General features: G+C 43.2%; 1 protein-coding gene across 2 annotated transcripts in view; it reads left to right on the top strand.

Moving 5' to 3' along the window:
• Nucleotides 1–9,680: 9,680 nt before the first annotated feature.
• Nucleotides 9,681–21,608, top strand: part of NPR3 (natriuretic peptide receptor 3) — a 64,883-nt gene continuing 52,955 nt past the window's right edge. For both annotated transcript variants that reach the window (XM_012807075.2, XM_003792926.3), the window contains exon 1: nucleotides 9,681–10,889. In XM_012807075.2, coding sequence (XP_012662529.1) covers nucleotides 10,121–10,889 — 769 coding nt within the window. In that variant the 5' untranslated portion in view covers nucleotides 9,681–10,120. The remainder of the gene's footprint in view (nucleotides 10,890–21,608) is intronic.

The raw sequence follows: 21,608 nt of genomic DNA on the forward strand, positions 1-21,608 counted from the left end.
GAGATAGGGTGTGGGCTCTTCAGGCACTCTCTGTAATATTCTTGTAACTCTGTCGAAAATCTATAACTATTCTAAAAATAAGGACATTTTATTAAAAATAAATCTGTTCATTTAGATAGCTGATATGTAAAAATCATTATAATCATATTCCAATTGCATATTCCAAATTGCATCCTCTTGGTGTACTAGGGGTCTTGAAAGCATTCATATAAAATGACTGTTATGAAAAGATTTGTGTGGATTTCAACACAACTTTCACTTACATTTGATTAGTCATACTTAGTTTCAAGGGATGCTAATCAGCACAGTTTATAAACAGAGAAGATTGTTGTCTTCAATAAAATAGAGGTCTGTTAATTAGGACAAAGGGGAGAAGGATGTTCAATGGGCAGCTAACAATCTCTGGCACAGAGGGCTTGCATGGCTCAGAAGCTCTGCTCAGTAAATGTTTTTCAGCTCCAAAAAGCTAGCGAAGTTCAAAGCCTGTATTGTCTATGCTTTGCGCTTCTGTACAGCCTCCATGCAGAGGTGTCATCTTGGAGCTCCCTCCTTACACTATGTGCTGGTTCCAGCCAGAGGAGCCAGATGTTTCTGTGGACTTGTCCTACTTGGTTTCAGCTATTAGCCTGGGCATCAAATCTCTTCCTAGATGATTCTTAGTGAAACTTACCAACTATCCTATAGCATGACAGTTATTTTGATGGTTCCCAATGAATCACATTCCTGGGACTCACTCCCTTATGTAGTGCCTTCTCAGGTTGACCCTGGCCTTCACCACGTGACATTCAGTGGCCAATGAGACATCAGCAAATGTCACATTAGAGGCTTTATAAGTGTTTGTGTTTTGGGGCTTGCCTTCTTGGAACCCCGCCACCAATGTATTATAAGAAAGCCAGGCTATCTTGTTGGAGTAGCTGCATGGATAAGAGCTGAGATGTGCTAGCCGACATCCCCAGCTATTCTCCAGACATGTGAATGAAACTGTCTTTGACCTTTTTGCCCTAGATAAACTGCCAGATGGCAGTAGCCACATGAGCAATCCTCCCCAGGACACCAAGACGACTGCTCACCTGTAGTTACCTGCAGAATCATAAGTGAATAAATGACTGCTGTTAAAAGACACTGAGTTTGGGGGTGGTTTGTTATGTGGAAATAGAAAACAAGACACCCTGGATATTGTTCAGAGAAGCTATGGCTTGGGTTAGGGTTATGGGTTTGTCATACCCTTAACTAAGTGACGTTTCTCAGGAATAGAAAAAAAAAATACCACATGCTCTTATAAGTAGGAGTGAAATGATGGGTACACATGGAGACTTAGAGAGGGGGAGGGTGGGAAGGGGCCAAAAGGGGATACTATTTGGGTGACAGGTACATTAAAAGCCCTGACTTTACTACCACGCAATTCATCCACATATAAATGGGGGATGAATGGGCATCCCCCAAATTTACTGACATAAAAAATAAAATCTGAATTCAATTTCTATGCACAGAAACATGCACAAATGGGTTGGTATAATACTGCACAAAAATGATAAAAAAGCATATATACCTTTGAACCAAAAACATATATCTCAAGGTAGTGCCCACATAAGTCCATAAGGGGCACAGGAAAAGATCTTCTCAGAGAAGTTTCTGGTAGTAAGGAATTAACACAGGGTGTCAAAAGCTAGGAGGATTAATAAGTAAAATATGCTAGAATATCATGTAGCATGCCAAAATCATGATGTAGAGTTCACACTACATATCGTTAAGATCTGTCCATATTACTCTCTGCAAAAATAGGAAATAGTACAATGCCATTTCCATATTGGAATAAAATAGGCATGCACAAGAAATACTCACTTTTAGAAGTATAGATCTATCTGCAGCTCATACTAAAAATCTAAAAAAGATCCTATGGAGTAAAAAGAATGTGAAGAGAACAATGAAAGGAGAAATTAAAATAAGACAAGACTGTTGAAGACTGAGAGTGAGAGAGTACCAAGAATTGAGGATATGGGCTGGGCACAGTGGCTCATGTCTGTAATCCCAGCACTGTGGGAGGCCAAGGTGGATGGATTGCCTGAGCTCAGGAGTTCAAGACCAGCTTGAGCAAGATCGAGAGCCCATATCTACTAAAAATAGAAAAAGTAGCTCTGAGTTGTGACTAGTACCTGAAGTCTTCGCTACTTGGGAGGCTGAGGCAGGAAGATTGCTTGAGTCCAAGGGTTTGAGGTTGCTGTGAGCTATGACACCATGGCACCCTACCTAGGGCGACTGAGTGAGACTATGTCTCAAAAAAAAAAATTGAGGATACGGTTAATTGAGGTTAAAAAAGAACCCAACGTGATTCACTAGAAAATGATTGATTGGCAATTGAGGTACACTTGAACATGAGAAAATGCCCAAATAGAAAGTCATTTCTATGTCATACCTCAAGACAAACCAAGAGCCTGCAAAACAACAAGGTAGAGGTTAAAATAGTCCTTACTATTTCTCTAGGCAGATGGTAAAGGGAAAAAGTGGGAAAAGGCTGAAAAGAGAATATTTTTGTAGGATAGATGAAAAGCAAAGAAGAACATTTAATGCCGAAGGCATTACCAAACACTGAACAGGAATAATGTCAGCTTGATGAAACAGTCTTCTCCACGAATGTGAAGGCAAAATGTGATGTCACGACATGATGACCAAAACTAGGAGAGGGCAAATGTCAAGAATTTTCCTGACGTTTTCCTCGTGGCATTCTATTCTATTTCAGTCTCATGCCTCAGCTATCCGAGATGTAATACCAAGTGGAATGCACTTGCTGGAAAGAAATGAAAAACTGTATCTCCCAACGTAGCATATGGAGGTAACAGAAGTTCTCTTCATCGTCTTTAATTTCTGTCCATAGCCTGATAAAAGATAATGCACTGGTCAATTTTCAGAATAGTTAATTTTTCTCACTAGCAAGGAAATAGTCAAGTCTTACATATGAATGAGAAGGTGCTGGTAAATCGATATGCTATGACCTCTTAAAGTTGGTATTTAGGATCTTTGCCCTTTTATACTGTTTGCATGATCAGAAATTCAACAGGATCATAACTGAATGTTCTGAAATTAGGGTTTTAGAAGTGTGCATATGGATTTATATATGAGCTAATTTTTCTTTAAATTATCTCTTTCTTTACTTCCTATTGCTTCATTATTTCTCTTCATAGTAATCTTTGCAGTCCTTGGAGTTATCATTGGTAAAATAAGATTTTAAGGGCCAATATCAGTCATATTGTTCTTTAAAATCATTTAAAGAATGATATTCTTGGATAGCTGAGGCATGAGACTGAAACAGAACAGAACACCATGAGGAAAACATCAGGAATGATATTCTTTAAATGATTTTAAGGGCCAATCTCAGGCATATTGTTCTTTAAAATCATTTTATTGGCCTATATTTTAGTTGTACAAATTTTGGGGGCACACGTAATATTTACATCATGTATACCAAGTGTAATGATCAAATTGTGGTCCCAAATTGTTCTTAAAGAAGGAAATGCTGGATTATAGAAAAAAATTCCCAGCCTTCATGGAATATACATTTTAATGGTTTAATGCTGATTAGAGTATAAAATGCTCAATATTATGATGTAATAAGACCAGAAAATTATTTTTATAAGATGTTTTGGAAATTTAGTATATTTTTGTCCTGATAATGTTGGTCTTGAATATATCATATTGGACCATTGTAACATAGTTGTCTATTACACAGATTCAAATATGATATGGGTCAAATCCTATCCCTAAAATAAAGAAATACATGTCTGCAACAACAGGTTCAAGCTATAGAGTGTTGTAGTCCTTGACACTTGACATGATCCTTTAAACTGTAGATGTTTAAAAAGGTTTATTGAATTAAGCAAGTGCATCATTCCCTGGGCCTGAGATTTTTATAATGTGAGTATTGATTGCATTGATACCTTCTATTCTTCTCTCATTATTTATGATAACATCCATGATCTACAAATTAAGTACACTCCTCCCCCAATGTAGTCCTCTTTGTGCTTTCAGCAGTCTGCTTCCTGCTCCCCCTCATTCTTGGAGTCCTGCCCCTTGGATAGCCACTTCTATTTCTCGCTTTCTCTTCCCCTGTTCCCTTTGGTTCTCTCCAGTTGGAGGCAGTCTGAGTTTCTGGAGGAGCCTCATAGCTGTCAAGGGCAGTGGTGGGGTGGCAAACATAAATTCCTTGCTCTCTTTGCCCCATTATGGAGGAGAAAGAATATTGAACAAGCTCTTGTCTCAAGCTTACCAGGAAATATCTGAGGTTGGAACTCCAGGGCCAATATCAGGGTGACTGCCAAAAGGGTTCCCCCAGGGAAGAAGACTGTTAACAAACAAACATTATACAATAAGGTCTGCTGTGATTAGGCAGGCAACAGTTCCAAACAAGTTACACATAAACCATGTTGCTTAGAGTTTTGAATGCATTCATTTCATTCATTCCATAAGCATTTGTTGGACACTTACCTAGTGTAATATTTTTTATCAGGCCTTAAAGGGAATGCAATAACAAGAGCTGCCATTTATTAATTTCTGACTGTATACAAAACACTTTACATCTGTTTTTTTTCAACCTTCTGTAATATCAGGATGCTCTTTCCATTTTAGAAGTGATAAAATTGAGGAAAGTTAGGAAGCTGAAGGTGAAATTGGTTAGGTGATAACCTATGGACGTGTTTATGAGGCTTCTAAATGCTTACTCTTACCACAGAATGCCACCCGGGTGCCTGGGTCCTGATACAAACATCCTTCCCTGTAAACTGAAAAAAAATTTAGTGTGATCACAAACCTGAGGAATGTTATGGAAACTCAGATGAGAGAGGAGAATATTTCTGAGGCTTGGGCTGTAACTAAAGGCTTAAGGAAGAAAGTACAGCATAACCATGCAATGGTTGTACATGTTGGCCTAAGGAACGTTTTCTAAAATTCCGTTTTATAGATGTATGTGCCTTCTCAAATCCTTTCAGGAAGAACTCAGTATACAACTAAAGAAACCAATAAGATATAATCAGTGTTGTTAGGTATGAACTTGAAGCACATATATTTGTTTTCATGAATGTTAAAATCTACATTAAATAACTTGTCTGTTATGTTAATGATCTGAGAATTCCTCAGGTAGCTTGCAAATCCCCTGCCGGTACCTGGGTTAAGTCACAGTTCAGCTGTACATTTTCCAGAAGCCTTTCTAATTTTTTTTCCCAGAACATCTTTGAAGAAATGAAACGAAGATTATAGTCTTCGTCCCCTGGAAACCTCAGGGGACAGTCATACAGAAATAACTCTGTTTTCAAAAGAATCCCTCAAGGCCACATTTAATGCAGTTTCTGATGAAATAGAATCATACATTTAAACAGAAAAAAAAATATGTAATCGCTATTATTTGTAGTGCTGGCAAAGCCAAAATTGTAGATTTTGTGTATCATAAGAGAAAAGAGGTCAATCAATGGAGTCCTGCTAAGGAAAGTTAAAACCTAGAGGCAAAGCTTTACATTTTTGGCATCGACTGATTTTTCTTTCACTTCTTGAATGTTTTCCTCTACGACCCCAACTATATGTTAAAGAATGAAATCCCAACGCTCACTGAATTACAGAAATGTTCCTTAATTATGTGTAATGTTTTCGTCTTTTTGCCTCTAGGGGGGAGTGTGTATTCAACAATTCTGTTTTCAGAAGGCATCTTATTGTGAGCCACAGGCCTCACAGGGGCGTTCTTTACTGTGACTCCAGGGCTGGCTCAACAAGGCAGAAGAGGCCTTTCCAAAATCTGGATGGGCTCCCCTTACTTTAGAGGTGGCAGCCAAAATTCTGAGGGAGAGGGGTTATAAGGACTGTTAGAATCAGTAGAGAAAACTTTTCTTCTGATAGCTTTTCAAAGAATCACACGGTGGGTGCCTGTATGTCTTTTCTGGCAGTAGAGGAATAACATATGGACACTAGTTTCACTTCATAGAGCTTGACAACAAACAGCTAAATACTTTAGAAAAATTTTTTACCTTATTGTAGTAGCATAAAATTAAAAAAAAATAGTTTGTGGATATTGATGAAAACATTTCTAAATCCTATAAAAAGTTTATTAGTTTCAGTGATAACACATTCCGGGCTACTATTGTCTTTCCTTCAAGGGGCTAAATTTATTTTATTTTGCAGCATTTCCTCTTACGTTTCCTTTGTTTTAATTCAACAAACGAAGGCAGAAAGGAGGCACTCAGCAAAAAAGTTAGCAGTCTTTTGAAAGTTAAGAAAGTGCCTTATTTTCCCCTTCCATGTCAGTGTTTTACAGAATTGAGAGAATGCTATTTAAAAACTGAGTCAAAGAGACAGTTATTTCTAAGTTTTTCATTTTCTTCATTGATTCATTTTTATGATTAAAGTGTTGTAAACGTTCTATTATAAAAACATGTTGCTTCCAGATTTACTGTGCATCATAGCCTCAATACATTATACATAAAATAAAAATTTGATATAAAGAATGTTATTACTTAAAGTGGGAGTTAATTTTGTCCCCAATCCTTTTTTACGTGGTGTAATAGGTGGCACATGGTCTTAAATTTAAACCATTTATCCAGCAAGAGTCAGTTTTTCTAAGTGGTGAGAGATGTGGGTCCAGTTTCAGTCTTCTCACTGAAGACTAAAGTGGGTAACCAGTTCTCCCAGCACCATTTATTAAACAGGGATTCTCTTTCTCCAGTGTATGCTTTTCTTTGGTTTATTAAAGATCAGATGGTGAAAGGTGGCTGGGTTTGTCTCCAGGTTCTCTATTCTATTCTATAGATCCACATCTCTATTTTTGTGCCAGTACTATGCTGTTTTGATCACTGTAGACGTGTAGTGTAACCTGAAGTCTGGTAATGTGATGCCTCCAGATCTGTTTTATTTCTTAGAATTGCATTGGATATTCAGGTTTTTTTCTGGTTCTGTATGAAATGAAAAACTATTTTTTTCCAGTTCTTCAAAGTTTGACGTTGGGACTTGATTTGGGTAATATGGACATTTTAACAATGTTGATTCATCCCAGCCATGAGCAGGGTTTATTTCTAATCCAATCCCATTTAAAAATATTATCAGGTGATGGAAAGGTATTTATGTACGTCATTTAGTGAGGCCGTGGGGCTGGTTGACTTCTCTAGTCTTTTCTGGCCCTAAGGTTTAAAATTGCACGCTATTTACACACACTTTAAGCTGGCTTAAAAAAATCTAATTTGATGGAAAGTAAACAAACCCATAACATAAATAAAATCCATATACTTATATTACTTGGTGAGTCTTATAATCTTGTGCCCGTTTTTATTTGAAAATCTTTCTTTCAAATTCTAATTTCTGCTCGTTGGCATTTTCAAGGGCAGTTTTGGGGAGCAAGAGCGGAACCGTTGGCCTTTCGGCAGCTTTCGCTTGCTTTGGTGACAAGCTGGAAGCTGAGAGCTCCCATTGAAAGGCCACGGAGAGGCTACGACCGGCGCTCACCCTAACGTGAAGGCACTGCTGACCCGAGCGGCCAGTCTGGGCAGCGCTGGAAAGGGAGGGGCGTTCGTGCCCGGGGGCCGCTGAAACCCCAGACTTTCAGAATAAACCCACACCACACACTACAGAATCATATCGCCATTGGCCAGTGTACCCCAGACACAGAGCATACCGCCGGGTAATAGGAAACCCCGTTCCTTCGTGTCTCCTGGCAACCAGTTTTGAAATCCAACAAGACCGTGGAATTTGGAATTTAGCCAGTTGTTTTGGTTGTTTGCTATTGCTACTATTCTTTTCTTTTATTTTTTTTTATATCTAGGATCCCATAAATGCCTACCTTCGTCCAAGGAGTTAAGGAAGGATTTAATTGTCATGAAGCGCTAAGTCTCAATTTCCAGTGTATATGTATTGCCCCGGTTGTGGAATTAAATTTTACATAGATGTCTCTTGTTACTGGTTAATAGCTCTAATTAAACAAATGAAAATTCTCTAAGGAGTTAGAACTCTTATTTACAACGAAAATTTAGGGATCACAGTACATAACACGAAGTCTAACTGACCCAGAGGATGAAACGTCACGTGTAATTACATCTACTGTGCTGAGCCAGAAAGAACGATAAGGAGAAAGCTGTGAACGGCGGTGAGCGCTGCTGCCTGAAGTTGCCACATCCCCGGAAACCTCAATTTGCCTTTTCACCTTCACACAGGAAAGCCAGAGAGCGATTTAGGAAAAAAATGCCCAGCCTGGGGCTGTGGCTGCCGGGTTCAGGGTCAGGTGCAAGTTTCTGCCGAAAGAGGGCGTCGATCTAAGGCTAATAGAATTTGTGCACAGGGACGCCGAGTCAAATGAAAGACCATTTAAAAACATTTTCAATTTATTTAAATTTGCGAGACTTAACTGTCAGAATTCTCCCGTCCAGTGTAGCACGTTCACATTGCAAATGACTTGGGTGTGATACTACAAGCAGAGGGACTAGTTCCATTCCGACCTAACCCGGCCGCGCAGCGGACTCCGGCTATGCTCTTGCAGGCAAGGACCTCTCCACGGTGGTTCCAGTCCTGTCTCCATCGCTTTTGGGGCTGTGACCAGTGGGAGGACCGGGTCTCCAAGGCAGGACCTTGCTCAACACCGCAGAACCTGGAGCACAGTGCCTCAAGCTTTGCCGAGGAGAAGCTAGTGATCTCCGAGCGCTCGGGTCGGAGAGGCGCGCAAGTCTGCACTCAGGACACCCTAACCGGAACGTTCGGGGAGGGGCGGCAGGGGAAGTCCATTTATTTAGTTACTTGATTTAGCAAACAAAGCTCTGAGCACATCTTGGAGATGCCTTCCAAGCTTTGCGACATCTCTAGAAGCTGAACTGTTCGCTCGCATTTGGGAGCAACAAGTTTTGCTTTTCTCCTCTCAGTGTGCGAGCGGAGGGTGTGTGCACGGGGACATGGTGACCCTGGCACTACTGAGACTCCAGCACAAACCCGCGTGGCTCAGAGGGAGGGAGCCGGCGCTGGGCGGAGGAAGGAGAGGAGTGGGTAACGCCCCAGCCAGCTGGGCATACCAGGTCCGCGATCGACCCTTCTGCTCTGAGACTTTGGTCCTTGTTCTCTGACCTTGCGCCAGGGGACCGGAAAGGTCAGGTGCTCGCCCAGACAGTCCGCGCGTCTGGAAGGAATGTGGCCAAGAGCAAGAAAGAGGTGAGAGCGAGTGGGACCTACAGATTTTTGCATCGAAACGACAATTTCTAGAGCCAACCCTTTCCCCCAATCCTGTTATGTTTTGTATGGTTGCTGTGTGTGTACGTGAGTGCGTGTGCGCGCGCACACACACATTACTTTCAAACACATTTCCTTCTTTTAAAGCCTGGAGCTCGAGAGAGCTTGGCTAAAGACAGGCAGGGACCACAGAGGCGCGCGACTTGGTGGGGGCTCCCGCCGGTGCAGACGTGAGCTACTGAGGCTTTAGGAAAAGGCAGAGGACCGGCAGGGAACGGGGATCAGGGACAGGGGGAGCGGTGGGCATTTAAGGGGTGCGGGGAGGAGCCCTGATGTAAGAATGTTAATGAGAAGCTCCCCCAACCCAGCCCCCACCTCTCCCCACCCCCACCCACCCCACCCGCTGGAAATACTAGCCCGGCCTCGGCGCGCCTTGTGTGGTAACACGCTCCACTGCGGCCACGCTATTTAAATGCGCGCTATGGATCCAGGGACCCGCGCGAATCAATGAGATCAAACGCGAGGGAGATGCACCGTCAATTACAAGCACTTGGACAAGTCTAACTTTTTTTTTCTTTACAAATACGCTTTCAAAAGCAACCTTAGCAACGCCCAAATGAGAAGCCACTTTTAAGCAAAAGAGTATATGTATAAAGGGAGGGCGAGTATATATATTTATAATAAGCATATATATGCATATTACAGACGCACAGGTTTACACCCAGTGAACTTTTTCTTTCTTTTTTTTAATAACTAGTGACATTGCAGAGAAGGATTCTTCCTCTCTATCTCTTGGCGCGGTACTGAAGGGGGTATTCTATTTTCTTACAAGCGCCCAAGGGGGCGCAGGGACCTCGGAGAGAAGAGTGGGGAGGAAAGAGGAAGGGTGGGTGGGGGGCAGAGGGTGAGTCGGCAGCTAGGGTAAGAGCTTTCTTGCTGCACGATGCCGTCCCTACTGGTGCTCGCTTTCTCCGCGTGCGTCTTGCTCCGCTGGGCGTTGCTGGCCGGTGGCACGGGTGGCAGTGGCAGTGGAGGCGGCGGCGGGGGCGCGGGCCCAGGCGGCGGGCGCCGGGAAAGAGAGGTGCTGCCGCCTCAGAAGATCGAGGTGCTGGTGCTGTTGCCCCAGGATGACTCGTACTTGTTCTCTCTGGCCCGGGTGCGGCCGGCCATCGAGTACGCTCTACGCAGCGTGGAGGGCAACGGGACCGCGAGACAGCTTCTGCCGCCTGGCACTCACTTCCAGGTAGCCTACGAGGACTCGGACTGCGGCAACCGCGCGCTCTTCAGCTTGGTGGACCGCGTGGCGGCCGCGCGGGGCGCCAAGCCGGACCTCATTCTGGGGCCGGTATGCGAGTACGCGGCAGCCCCTGTGGCCCGACTTGCGTCGCACTGGAACCTGCCCATGCTGTCGGCAGGGGCACTGGCCGCGGGATTCCAGCACAAGGACACTGAGTACTCGCACCTCACGCGAGTGGCGCCCGCCTACTCCAAGATGGGCGAAATGATGCTCGCACTGTTCCGCCACCACCACTGGAGCCGCGCTGCGCTTGTCTACAGCGATGACAAGCTGGAGCGTAACTGCTACTTCACACTCGAGGGGGTCCACGAGGTCTTCCAGGAGGAGGGTTTGTATACGTCCGCCTACAATTTCGACGAGACTAAAGACTTGGACCTGGACGACATCGTGCGCTATATCCAGGCCAGTGGGCGAGGTAAGCAGAAGCGCGTCCCGGGTCCCAGGCTCTACCCCAACCGCTCTCCGCGGCTCTCCCTCCACACTCGTCCACTCCTTTGCGGACCCCACTGCCCCTTGAGGCGCTGAGGGGCCGGGGAGGGTGCCCTCTTTCACCTGGGATATCTAACTGCCACGACCTTTGATGATCGCCCATCTCGGCAGAGGGGTGTATGTAGAGGGTCCCAGGGAAGAGAGGGTCTAAGGGAGGGAATCTGAGTTCACCACTGTGCCCAGGTCCGACAGGTGTTGTCAAACCACCTGAGATTTTTCTTTCTCCTTCCCACTTCGCGAGAACGGGACCGGTGATTAGAGGGCGTATTCCCAGTGCCCTGCTCCTACTAGGGGCTGAAGCATGTGGAGGCCAAAGAAACTTGTCACCCAATCCTTTGCCAGCGCGCGCCCCTTCTTGGTGTGGAAGTGTCCGCGTGCGCGCCGCCACTTGGTTTACTAGGTCTGGAGTATCCCAGACTGTTACTTTTACAGACCCCAGCTTTCTTTTAAACGCTCATTGTATCACTTCTCATTACTTCCAAGGCCCCTCTAGCTCCTTACAAACGAGCTTCTGTGTTTTCCATCCGAAATACCTCTCTGTATCTAGACTCAGGGGACACTCACTTCTCCGGTATCCGACTCTCTGAAGCGCCCAAAGCTAGCCGGCTTTGCATTCTGGAGACATGGACGCTGAACCTCCTTTCCACCTGTCTCTACCCCCGCCCCCATCTCCAGGTTTTCCCTACGGGTCTTTGGAGGTTTAGAATAATATCCAAACTGGATAAATAACTCAAGTCTGGGATGGTGGGTATGCCTACGGGGAGCAGGTGGCCGCCCCTACATAATCACAGAACCCCCAGAGTGGCCTATTTCACTGCGGACAGGCGGCCGGAGTTTCCAGCATAGCGCTCTTCCCGTCTCCCGAGAGCTCTGGGAATCCCCGCCTCGGGCACGCACGTGCCGGGAATTTGCAATCCTGGCAAAGCTTCCCGCAAACCCAGTGCCACGCGGGTGAGACCAAAGCGGAGCCGGGCTGAGCCAGGCGCAGGGCTCGTCAGCAGCTTGGCATGCCGGGGCACCTGGGCGCTGGCTGCGAGGGACAAGCACAAACTGAGGCGAGGGCCTCAGGACCAGGTGAGAGTGGGCAGAGAACTATCCAGGGTGGCGCTGCAGCCAGCCCCTTCCCCACCTTGGCCTCCTCGGACTTGAGTGAACGCACCCGATAGAGCGAAGAGTCAGGAGTCATTGACAGTGGGGACGCAAGACTGAGTTTTGAGCGCTCCGCTGAAACTGCAGGCTGTCTACCCGGAATCCCTGCCAGCCGAGCAGGCGGGGCGCCGGCTTTCCTGATTGTGCTAACAGGGCGTTTGTGTCCACGGCTGCTTGCCTGACAAGGAACTCACACCTACTTTTCTTCCCATTTCCAGTCCCCACGTTACTGCAGCCTCCTGCAGACCTCGGGCTTCTATGGCCTCTGGAACCTACTTCTTGAGGTCTCAGCTTTCAAGGGCAGGGAGCTAGAGGAAAGACGCCAGGGCCGGCTGGGGTTCGGGAGTCTGTCCCCTTCCCGAGGGACCAGATAGCAATTTGAGGAACACTTCTGTGCTGCCAGCGCTCTGTCGGTTCCAGTGTCAGTGGCCGCCCCAGTACACTTGGCCTGGGATACCAGGCCCAGGGCATTTGTCGGCTCAGATGAGGGAGGGGCGGGGCCGGGACCCCCCAATCTCTCCCTGGTGGCTGAGGCTGGGGGCAGGAAGGACAGCAGCGCCCTATTGGACTTGGGGGTAGGGGGGCTGTTGCTGCACCGGCTTCTGAGGACTTGGGTTACAGTCTGTAGCCAGTTCCTTTGATTCCCAAAGCTTCCTAGACGGTCCCACTTCTCTTTACTCCCCTCTCCAAGTTTGAATTGAGTGGTGGAAGTTTGTTGGGCTGACCTGTGTAGTATTTTATGGGTGATAAGTTTATTATTTTATGATTCTTACTATAAAACATATTTGCAATGGCGACTTGGTAGATACTCAGAAATACGAAGCAAAATAGTTTATCCTCTAAGCTGTCCCTCCCCCTTTCCCCTCTGAAATTCCTTGCTCTCATGAGAGGAAATTGCTTGATAACAAAGCTTTCTTAGAGGATCTTTTACAAACACATTCAGTTGATGCTACTTCACCATAATCAGTTGATGTTAATAGGGAATTCGGTAAATGATTTGAGTGGCCTGTTTGTGGCATAGCCAGTCACTGGCTGGGGCCCTTGGACTGCTATTAAATCTCCCCACCTCAGGGTTCTTAGGTAAAGTGGGGGTAGTACAGCACCCACATATTTGTGAAGCTGAGGGGTTAAAAGAACTTACCCAGTAACATGCTGAAACCGTACCAGGCATATATGTGTACTAAGTGTTCAAAAACCGTGCAGTTTTATTGTAGTTTTTATAATTACCTTATGTATGTGATGATAATCACCGTCACCTGGAAGGTGAGGCCATGCCGTGGGCAAGGAGCCTGGGCTGAGAACTGGATGCTTCTGGATTTGGCCTCTCAAGTCAGTGTGTATGTTTTCCTCTCTGTGTAACTAGAGGTGTGGAAATCAGGCCTCTTCACCGATCCTTCACCTCCTGATTTTTGGTGGTCCTGATTTGCACTCACTCAACTGTAAAAATACAATTGACAGTATTTTTGCCTTTGAAAATTCCATGGTAACCATCATGACCCAAAGTAGAGAGAGCTCCCCTTCTCTTGGTGAGAATATTTTCAGCACTTCTTTTGGGGTTAAATTTCTCCTTAAAACCAGATTATGAATGTTTGAATTTCTTCACAGATAAAAACCGACAATCTTACTATCTCAAATAATATGACTAAAGTTTCATTTGGCTATGTGCTGTACTGTAGGAAGGAAAACTAAGACATATTAATCATTCTTTCATTTGGGGATTTACTATCTGAGTCAATAATTTAAAAACTTTTTTTGGTCATATCTTTAGCTAATATCATTGAAATCCACACAACTGCATGTACGCTATTTTTTAAAAATAGTGATTTTAACTTAAAATGGATTCACTTATGCAGCCTACCACTGCCTGCAATATTCCATACTTCACAATAAATTCATTTTTAAAAAGACAGATTTAGAAGGAAATGATTTTTTCAAGCAATGAAAACCCATTGCTATTTTCTGTTTATACCCTGTATGAGGCAGACCCAGAATTATTCCACATACAAATTGTTTTTGTAAGAAGAACTGTAGTTTTCTCTTTTTAGTTATTAATGTGTCATTAATCTGGGAGAGCATAATGACTAGGGAGATAACAGTATTTAATCAATATAAGAACCATTTATTTTTAGAATTGGTCTGGGGTCAATGACTGAGTAGTCATGTAGAACTTTTAAGCAAAGAACCCAGATAAGGGTAAAATAACTACCACACAGCAGGGGGAAAAGAAGCCTTGTGGGCTGCAGTGCAGAAATTCTGAAGGCCTTTGGAGTAGAGCTTTATGAACAATAAAAATAAAGGTGCAATCTGTATTTTGTAAATGATGTCCATTGCTGTGTAGTGTAAAAACAGCCAGAGAGAAACCGTTTAAGAAAGAAGTTAGTTAGATTTTATTTTTACCAAAGTTGTTATGGTTATACAGCAACCTTGTTTAAAGTCAGAAAATTACACATCTTAGTGGGAAAGAAAGATTCCTGTCTCCTATTCTCTACTTCTTACTTTCCAGAGACAACCACTTCCAACTCATGCAGCTCTTCCTATAGATATTGCTTTTATCTTTTATAGTTTTATATCACTAACTTGCTACTTTTGATTTTTTTTTTCTATGTTAGGTCTTATTTCTTGGTATTTCAGTGGACAATGATGATTAGTTCTCCTCTAGTGCCTGTTAATCACACATGCAAACTTTCCTTCCACTCGTCCTTCCAATATGGTCATGTCAATATGTTCTGGGGAGGATGAGGCCAGAGGATCACTTGAGGCTATGAACTGCATCTGTGAATAGCCACTGCACTCCAATTTGGACGATATAGTGAGACCCTACCACTTAATTTTTTTTTTTCGTTAGCTCAGTATTCAGTACAAATATTATTATTGCCTTCTAAATGCTATCTGCAATTGAGCCATATAAGCTACTACTCTGACATTTCCTTTCTGACCCTACTTGTTTCCTTGGGGTTAAAAAAACTGCTTTCTATTCATTTGCTTAGTTTCCTATGGATTTATAACTAAATCATCTTTTAATTCTCTATGTTAAGCCTCCTGGGAGAAGCTTCAGTTCAATTATTTTCCAGCCATGCTGCACAGTTGCTGCTCCGGACACTTTCTTTAATATCTTCTTGAGATTTCTATCACCTCTTTGTTGAGCTGATTCCTGTATGTTCCTCTTTCTTCTTCTTTTTATTTACTTTTACTGCCATGTAGAAGGATATGGTTGAATGTTTTTCTTTCTTGATTACACTTTTGTTTTGGTGGAACACATCCTTCAGGAGCTTTCTGAGAAAGGATAGGTGAGACCTAGGTTTTGAGACCTTTCATGACCGAATAATTTTTCATCCTACCCTTATATGTAAACGTAAAATTCTGTAGAAATGATTTTTCCTCAAAATTTGACAATCTTGCTCCATTGTCTTCTAAATTCTAATGTTGTTATTAGAAAACTTGATTTGGATTCCAGACTTAAAAATGGTTATTTTTGTTTTTCCTAGTAATTTTTAGAATTTCCTCTTTGTTACTAGTGTTTTAACATTTCATCATAATATGCTTTAATGCCTATATTTTGCCTTGTGCACTTGGTAGGTCCTGTCTATCTAGAACCTCATTTTGTTTTTAATTCTGGGAAAATTTCTTAAATTATTTATTTAATAATTTTATCTCCTTCATTTCTTTTTGTTTTATCTTTCTAATTTTCTTTTCTTATTTGGACATTAGAGGTCATAGATTTGTCCTCACTTTTCTTTCTCTTTTTCTTTCTTTCTTTTTTTTGAGACAGAGTCTTACTATGTCACCCTTGGTAGAGTGCTGTAGTATCACAGCTCACAGCAACCTCAAACTCTTGGGCTTAAGTGACCCTCTTGCCTCAGCCTCCCAAGTAGCTTGGATGACAGCTACCTGCCACAATGCCTGGCTATTTTTTTGTTGCTGTTGTTTAGCTGGCCTGGGCTGAGTTTGAACCTGCCACCCTCGGTGTATGTGGCTGGTGCTGTAACAACTGTGGTACGGGTACCGAGCGTATCCTCACTTTTCTTATCCTTCTCCTATTTACCACCTGTCCTTTTCTGTTTTTTAATTCCTCTTGTTTGGATATTTCTTTGACCACTTCCTGGTCAGACTCCACTCTGCTCTTTTCTTTTTTTTTGAGACAGAGCCTCAAGCTGTCACCCTGGGCAGAGTGCCGTGGCATTACAGCTCACAGCAACCTCCAATTCCTGGGCTCAAGCGAGTCTCCTGCCTCCGCCTCCCAAGTAGCTGGGACCACAGGCGCCCGCCACAACGCCCGGCTATTTTTTGGTTGCAGCCGTCATTGTTGTTTGGCGGGTCCAGGCTGGGGATTCGAACCCGCCACCTTAGGTGTACGTGGCTGGCGCCTTAGCCGGTTGAGCTATAGGCGCCGAGCCCTCTTTGACCACTTCCAAAACTACTATTGCATTTTTCATTTCTGTTATAATTTTTCAGCTTACAGGACATGGTACATCTAACTTTTCTTCCATGCAGTAACAGTCGTCTTTTCTTTCTAAGTTTAGGATTACAGGGAAGATGGCTAGGAGTCAGGTGGAGAACCAGTTGGAGAATATGGATTTAGATCTGTTGCCAAAAGATCCTGCTTACTATTGCTTCTTCTTAGAATTAGTAGGGACATGCAGCAAGTGCTCCTGTAGCAGCCAACCCTTCATCCTGTGACAAAGGTAGCCCATAATGTGTGATCTCTGCAAACAGACACATCCCAGAGAGGAAAGAAGAAAGGACTGAGCTCAGCATGCCCAGTTTTAGCCTCACCAGTCAGTTCACTTTTTCCCCTCTTGTTGAGGGTAGGAAGAAGGTCAATGAAGGCATATTGAAAGACGAGGAATATTAACCCATTAGAGATTGTTCCAGATGGAAAACTGAGCAAAGGATTCCTCCTCTTAATGCAGGTAAACTATCCGGAATGTTTTTGGTTCTCTAAATTGACTTCTACAGCCATCCCTTTGGCTGCTCTCTGTTTTTCTTAAGAGTGATTACAAGAATGTGCTATGGAGGATAGCAGGGAACATTGCAAGGAGAAAATAGAGCAGAATGAAGAAAAGTCTATCTAGAAAGTTAGAGTCACATTGCCATCCTTTCCTTTAGCAGTTTTACAATTTGACCAAAAAATTAATATATATATTTAAATATGCTTAGATACAACAGAAACTCCCTTAAGTGACCACGACTTATGCAAGTTGCTGGATTAGCGGATGCTCTCCGTTTCTCTCATATATCGTATTATGTGTGTTTAGGTGCTGGCAGCTAGCGTAGTGCTCCTGAGTATGCCACACACTCCTCATACTTTGCCACATACTTTCCAAGAATTGTCCCCAAGTCTGTTTATGTGCTTATTATCATAAGTATGTACTTAAATTACTTATTATGCAAACTGATGAAACATGAGTAGGAAGAGAAAGCAATTTTAATGAAAACTATTTGCAACCATTTAAAGGAATGTATAAAGGCTAAAAATACCTGCTATTCAATTAGTCACGAATGAGACAGCCCTAAGAGATTGGGGAATGTCATAAAAATCTAAGACTCTTCACTGACTGCTTTGCCAGTGCCATTAAGTGCTTGCTCCAACTTGAACTAAAACTTAATGATAATGTACATTATAGGTTTGGTTTATTCAAGAAAGATAGTGCTCCACCCATGAACTTGGGAACTAGGGTTTCCTTTTGAGAGTTAAACTGCATGGTCAACATAAAATGATAAGATCTAAAATAATCAGACTCTGCTTAGATAGGCACAATGCCATCCTGCATCACTCTTGCTCAATCTAAGTGGGTATTAACCTTTAAAGCAGAATATGTCCCTCAGAGAGGCTTGATGGCGGTGGTAATGGGGAGTTCATTTTTGGTTGCCCTTTAATTTACCATGGACTGGGTAAGTTATAAAGAAAAGAAGCTTATTTAGCTCGTGATTATAGGGGCTGAGAAGTTCAAGAGCATGGTGCTGGCATCTGGCAAGGGCCTTCTTGCTGTGTCATAACATGGTGGAGGGCATCATATAGCAAGGGGCCAAGCGTGTCAGTTCAAGTCTCCTTCTCTTTTAAAGCTACCAGTTTCCCCATATCAGCCCCACTCTGATGACCTTATCTAATTCTAACTATCTCTCAGAGGCCAAACCTTCAAATACCACCAACGTATGGATCTGAGGATTAAGTTTCTAGCCCGTGAAATGTTGGGAGATACGATCAAACCACAGTAGGAAGAGAAAGTGATGGAGATGGGCCATCACTTTTTCTATTTTCTTTTCTTTTTTTTTTTTTTTTTTGAGACGGAGCCTCAAGCTATCCCCCTGGGTAGAGTGCCGTGGCATCACACTCACAGCAACCTCCCAACTCCTGGGTTCAAGCGAGTCTCCTGCCTCCGCCTCCCAAGTAGCTGGGACTACAGGCGCCCGCCACAACGCCTGGCCATTTTTTGGTTGCAGCCATCATTGTTGTTTGGCGGGCCGGGCTGGGGATTCGAACCCGCCACCTTGGGTGTATGTGGCTGGCGCCTTAGCCGCTTGAGCCACAGGCGCCGAGCCTATTTTATTTTCTAAAAATAGAAAAAAAGTGTCACAGAAGCCAGTTTGGCCAGTGCTTAGAGAAGCTTGTGGTCTGGCTGTAGGACACAGTTTGTTTGGTCCTGGACCAGGTGTATCTCTTAGATGCATGCTTAAGGTTGTCAAGGCCTCCTGTCTTTGACACCTGAATTTCATCTTCACTGGCATCCAGGTACTTATGATTTGTCTCTCCAGGTAGTACACCCAGTGCAGGGCATGTTGATACAGAGATATTCGTAACCATTCTGATCCTCATTGGACTTAAGCAGTTTGCATTTCAGATCATTTGTAAAGATCTGAGTTGAGTCATTGGAAATCTACCCCTAAGCAATGACAGAATGTGCTGACAGAATCAGGTGCTGCATCTGGGGGTTGAGAGGCAGACCCTGAACTATGATCAGCTGATAAAAAAATGATGAGGGCCACCTGGTGACCAGTCACCCAGAGCTTCTGAGAGACACTTGCTCTTGGAATCCACAGTCTTGAAATGTATCCAACCTTCAGCCTACTGTTGTTTATTTTGTGGGACACCTTGGCTCATGGTTCATTTAAGGAGACAGAATCAAATCAGAGTTAAAACAAGGGTATTCATCATAATAAATAATTTGGAGTTTCTTTGAAAGCTTCCTTACTGAGGCATCTTGGAATCCCATTATTATTATTTTTTTTAGAGACAGAGTCTCACTTCGTTACCCTTGGTAGAGTGCCATGGCACAGCAACATCCAGCTCTTGAGCTTAGATGATTCTCTTGCCTCAGCCTCCCAAGTAGCTGGGACGACAGGCGTCTGCCACCACACTGGCTATTTTTTTGTTGCAGTTTGGCCAGGGCCAGGTTTGAACCCATCACCCTCCATGTATGGGGCCCGGTGCCCTACTCACTGAGTCACAGGTGCTGCCTGGAATCCCATTATTTATCCTAACTATATAACTATACTTCAGGCATAGACAACACCTACTTCCATTGTTATCGATCTTTAGGAGTTTTGTGTCATTTTAGAAATTTGATCTCCAGAGCTTTGGTACTGTACATCAGGCTCTTTTGTAATGTCAGAGTTATGATCCAACACACTGAATTAACGTGTACAGTAAATGAAATAGCAACAAGAGCTTAACTCTCCATGCAGGTTGCCAAGGCTACTTTGGCATAGCCTAAAGTTTGTTTTACGTCTTTCAGCACCCATGCTTTTACAAAGAACATACACATCTGGGAGGCCTGGCAGGCATCATGATAATGTGGTTTACAGCACCCATTTCTCTCTAGGTCGCTCCTCTGCACAGTGTGTATACATAGTGGTCCCGGTCAGAGAGCTGAGGGGCCATTGAAGGGGAATAAATTGACTGGGTGGTGGTAACGTCCCCATTTCACTCCAGCCCATGTGGCTCTTATGTGGTAGGCAATAATATTCTGGAGTTGCTTAAAGCCTCTCAAACCTGAACATGTGGTTATACACAGAGAGGACATGGGAGAGGGTCCTGGAATCTTGTTAACTATTTCCTATGTATACTGGGATAACCTGAGAATAATGTTTTAAAATTCAGAGGGCAGAAAGCCGAGAGCACTCACTGCATCCACTGATGTGTCAAATGCACCTTTTCTCTAAAACTATGGAGTTTGCTTTTTTTGGTATATGACTTAATAAAAGGGGGGATAAACAAAAAAGAAAGTGTATTTACCATGCCAGTTAAGTATCAAAAGCAATTGACACTCTTTGCTATCTTAAATTGGGCAAATGTGGTGATTTATAAGATGCGTTTTTAAAAAATAAGTTTATATTGAAATAATTTTACGTTTTAAAAGAGATGTAAGAAACGATTAAATAACTTCTCTGTGTAGCCTTCACTCCGATTTTCACCAGTTGTTAATATTTTGTTACATTTGCTTTATGATTTCAAATTTCTCTCCTCCTTCTCTCCTCTCCTTCACATATTTTTACATATATTGTCTGTAAAATGAACTTCTATTTTATTTATTTATTTTGAGACAGAGTCTCACTATGTCACCCTCCGTAGAGTGCTGTGGCACCACATCTCAGAGCAACCTCAAACTCTCGGGCTTAAGTGATTTCCTTGCCTCAGCCTCCCAAGTAGCTGGGACTACAAGTGCCTGCCACAACACCCGGCTATTTTTTGGTTGTAGTTGTCATTGTTGTTTAGCAGGCCCGGGCCAAGATCGAACCCGCCAGCCTTGGTGTATGTGACTGGTGCCCTAAAATAAACTTATAGAAGTAGAATCTATCCATCTGTTTTCCACCTACGTATATATATACACACACATACACATGGATAATATTATCTAATATTATCTTTTTATGAAGTATTTGAGAGTAACAGTACAGATTCATGCTTCTTTACCCCTAAGCCTTTAAATATGTGTTTCCTAAGAATAAGGATATCCACTTACATAACCACAGTATAGTTACGAAAAGCAAAAAATTTAATGCAAACACAATTCTATTACCTAAGGTATAGATCTTATTCAAATTTCACTAGTTGTCTCCATAAGGTCCTTTATAACAAGACTTTTATTAATAATTAATATTGATTTATTTTTAAACGTCCGGAATGTAATCCAGCATCATACATGGCATTTAGTTTTCCTGTAAGTCTCAGTCTAGAATGTTTCTAAGCCTGTCTTTGTGTTTCATGAAATTGACTATTTTAAAGAGCATAGGCCAATTATTCTACAGCCTGCCCCCCAGCGGGGTTTGCAGCTGCTTCCTTTGGATTAGATGCAGGTCATCCGTCTGGGTGTTTTGGTCCTTGGAGTGTTCACATGGATCAGGAGGCTTCTGACTCTCAGTTCCATCTCTGGGTTATGGCAGTGTGTGTTATGGTTGTGCACTGTGAGGTTACTATTTTTCCCTTTTGTAATTGACAAATGATTTGCAATTCCTTCAGGACCATGTAAGTGCCCTGTTGCTTGTAGCCGACTTCTCC

This window comes from Otolemur garnettii, unplaced genomic scaffold (genome assembly GCF_000181295.1).
Source record: "Otolemur garnettii isolate 467f Iridium unplaced genomic scaffold, OtoGar3 scaffold00063, whole genome shotgun sequence".
Taxonomy (NCBI): Eukaryota; Metazoa; Chordata; class Mammalia; order Primates; family Galagidae; genus Otolemur; species Otolemur garnettii.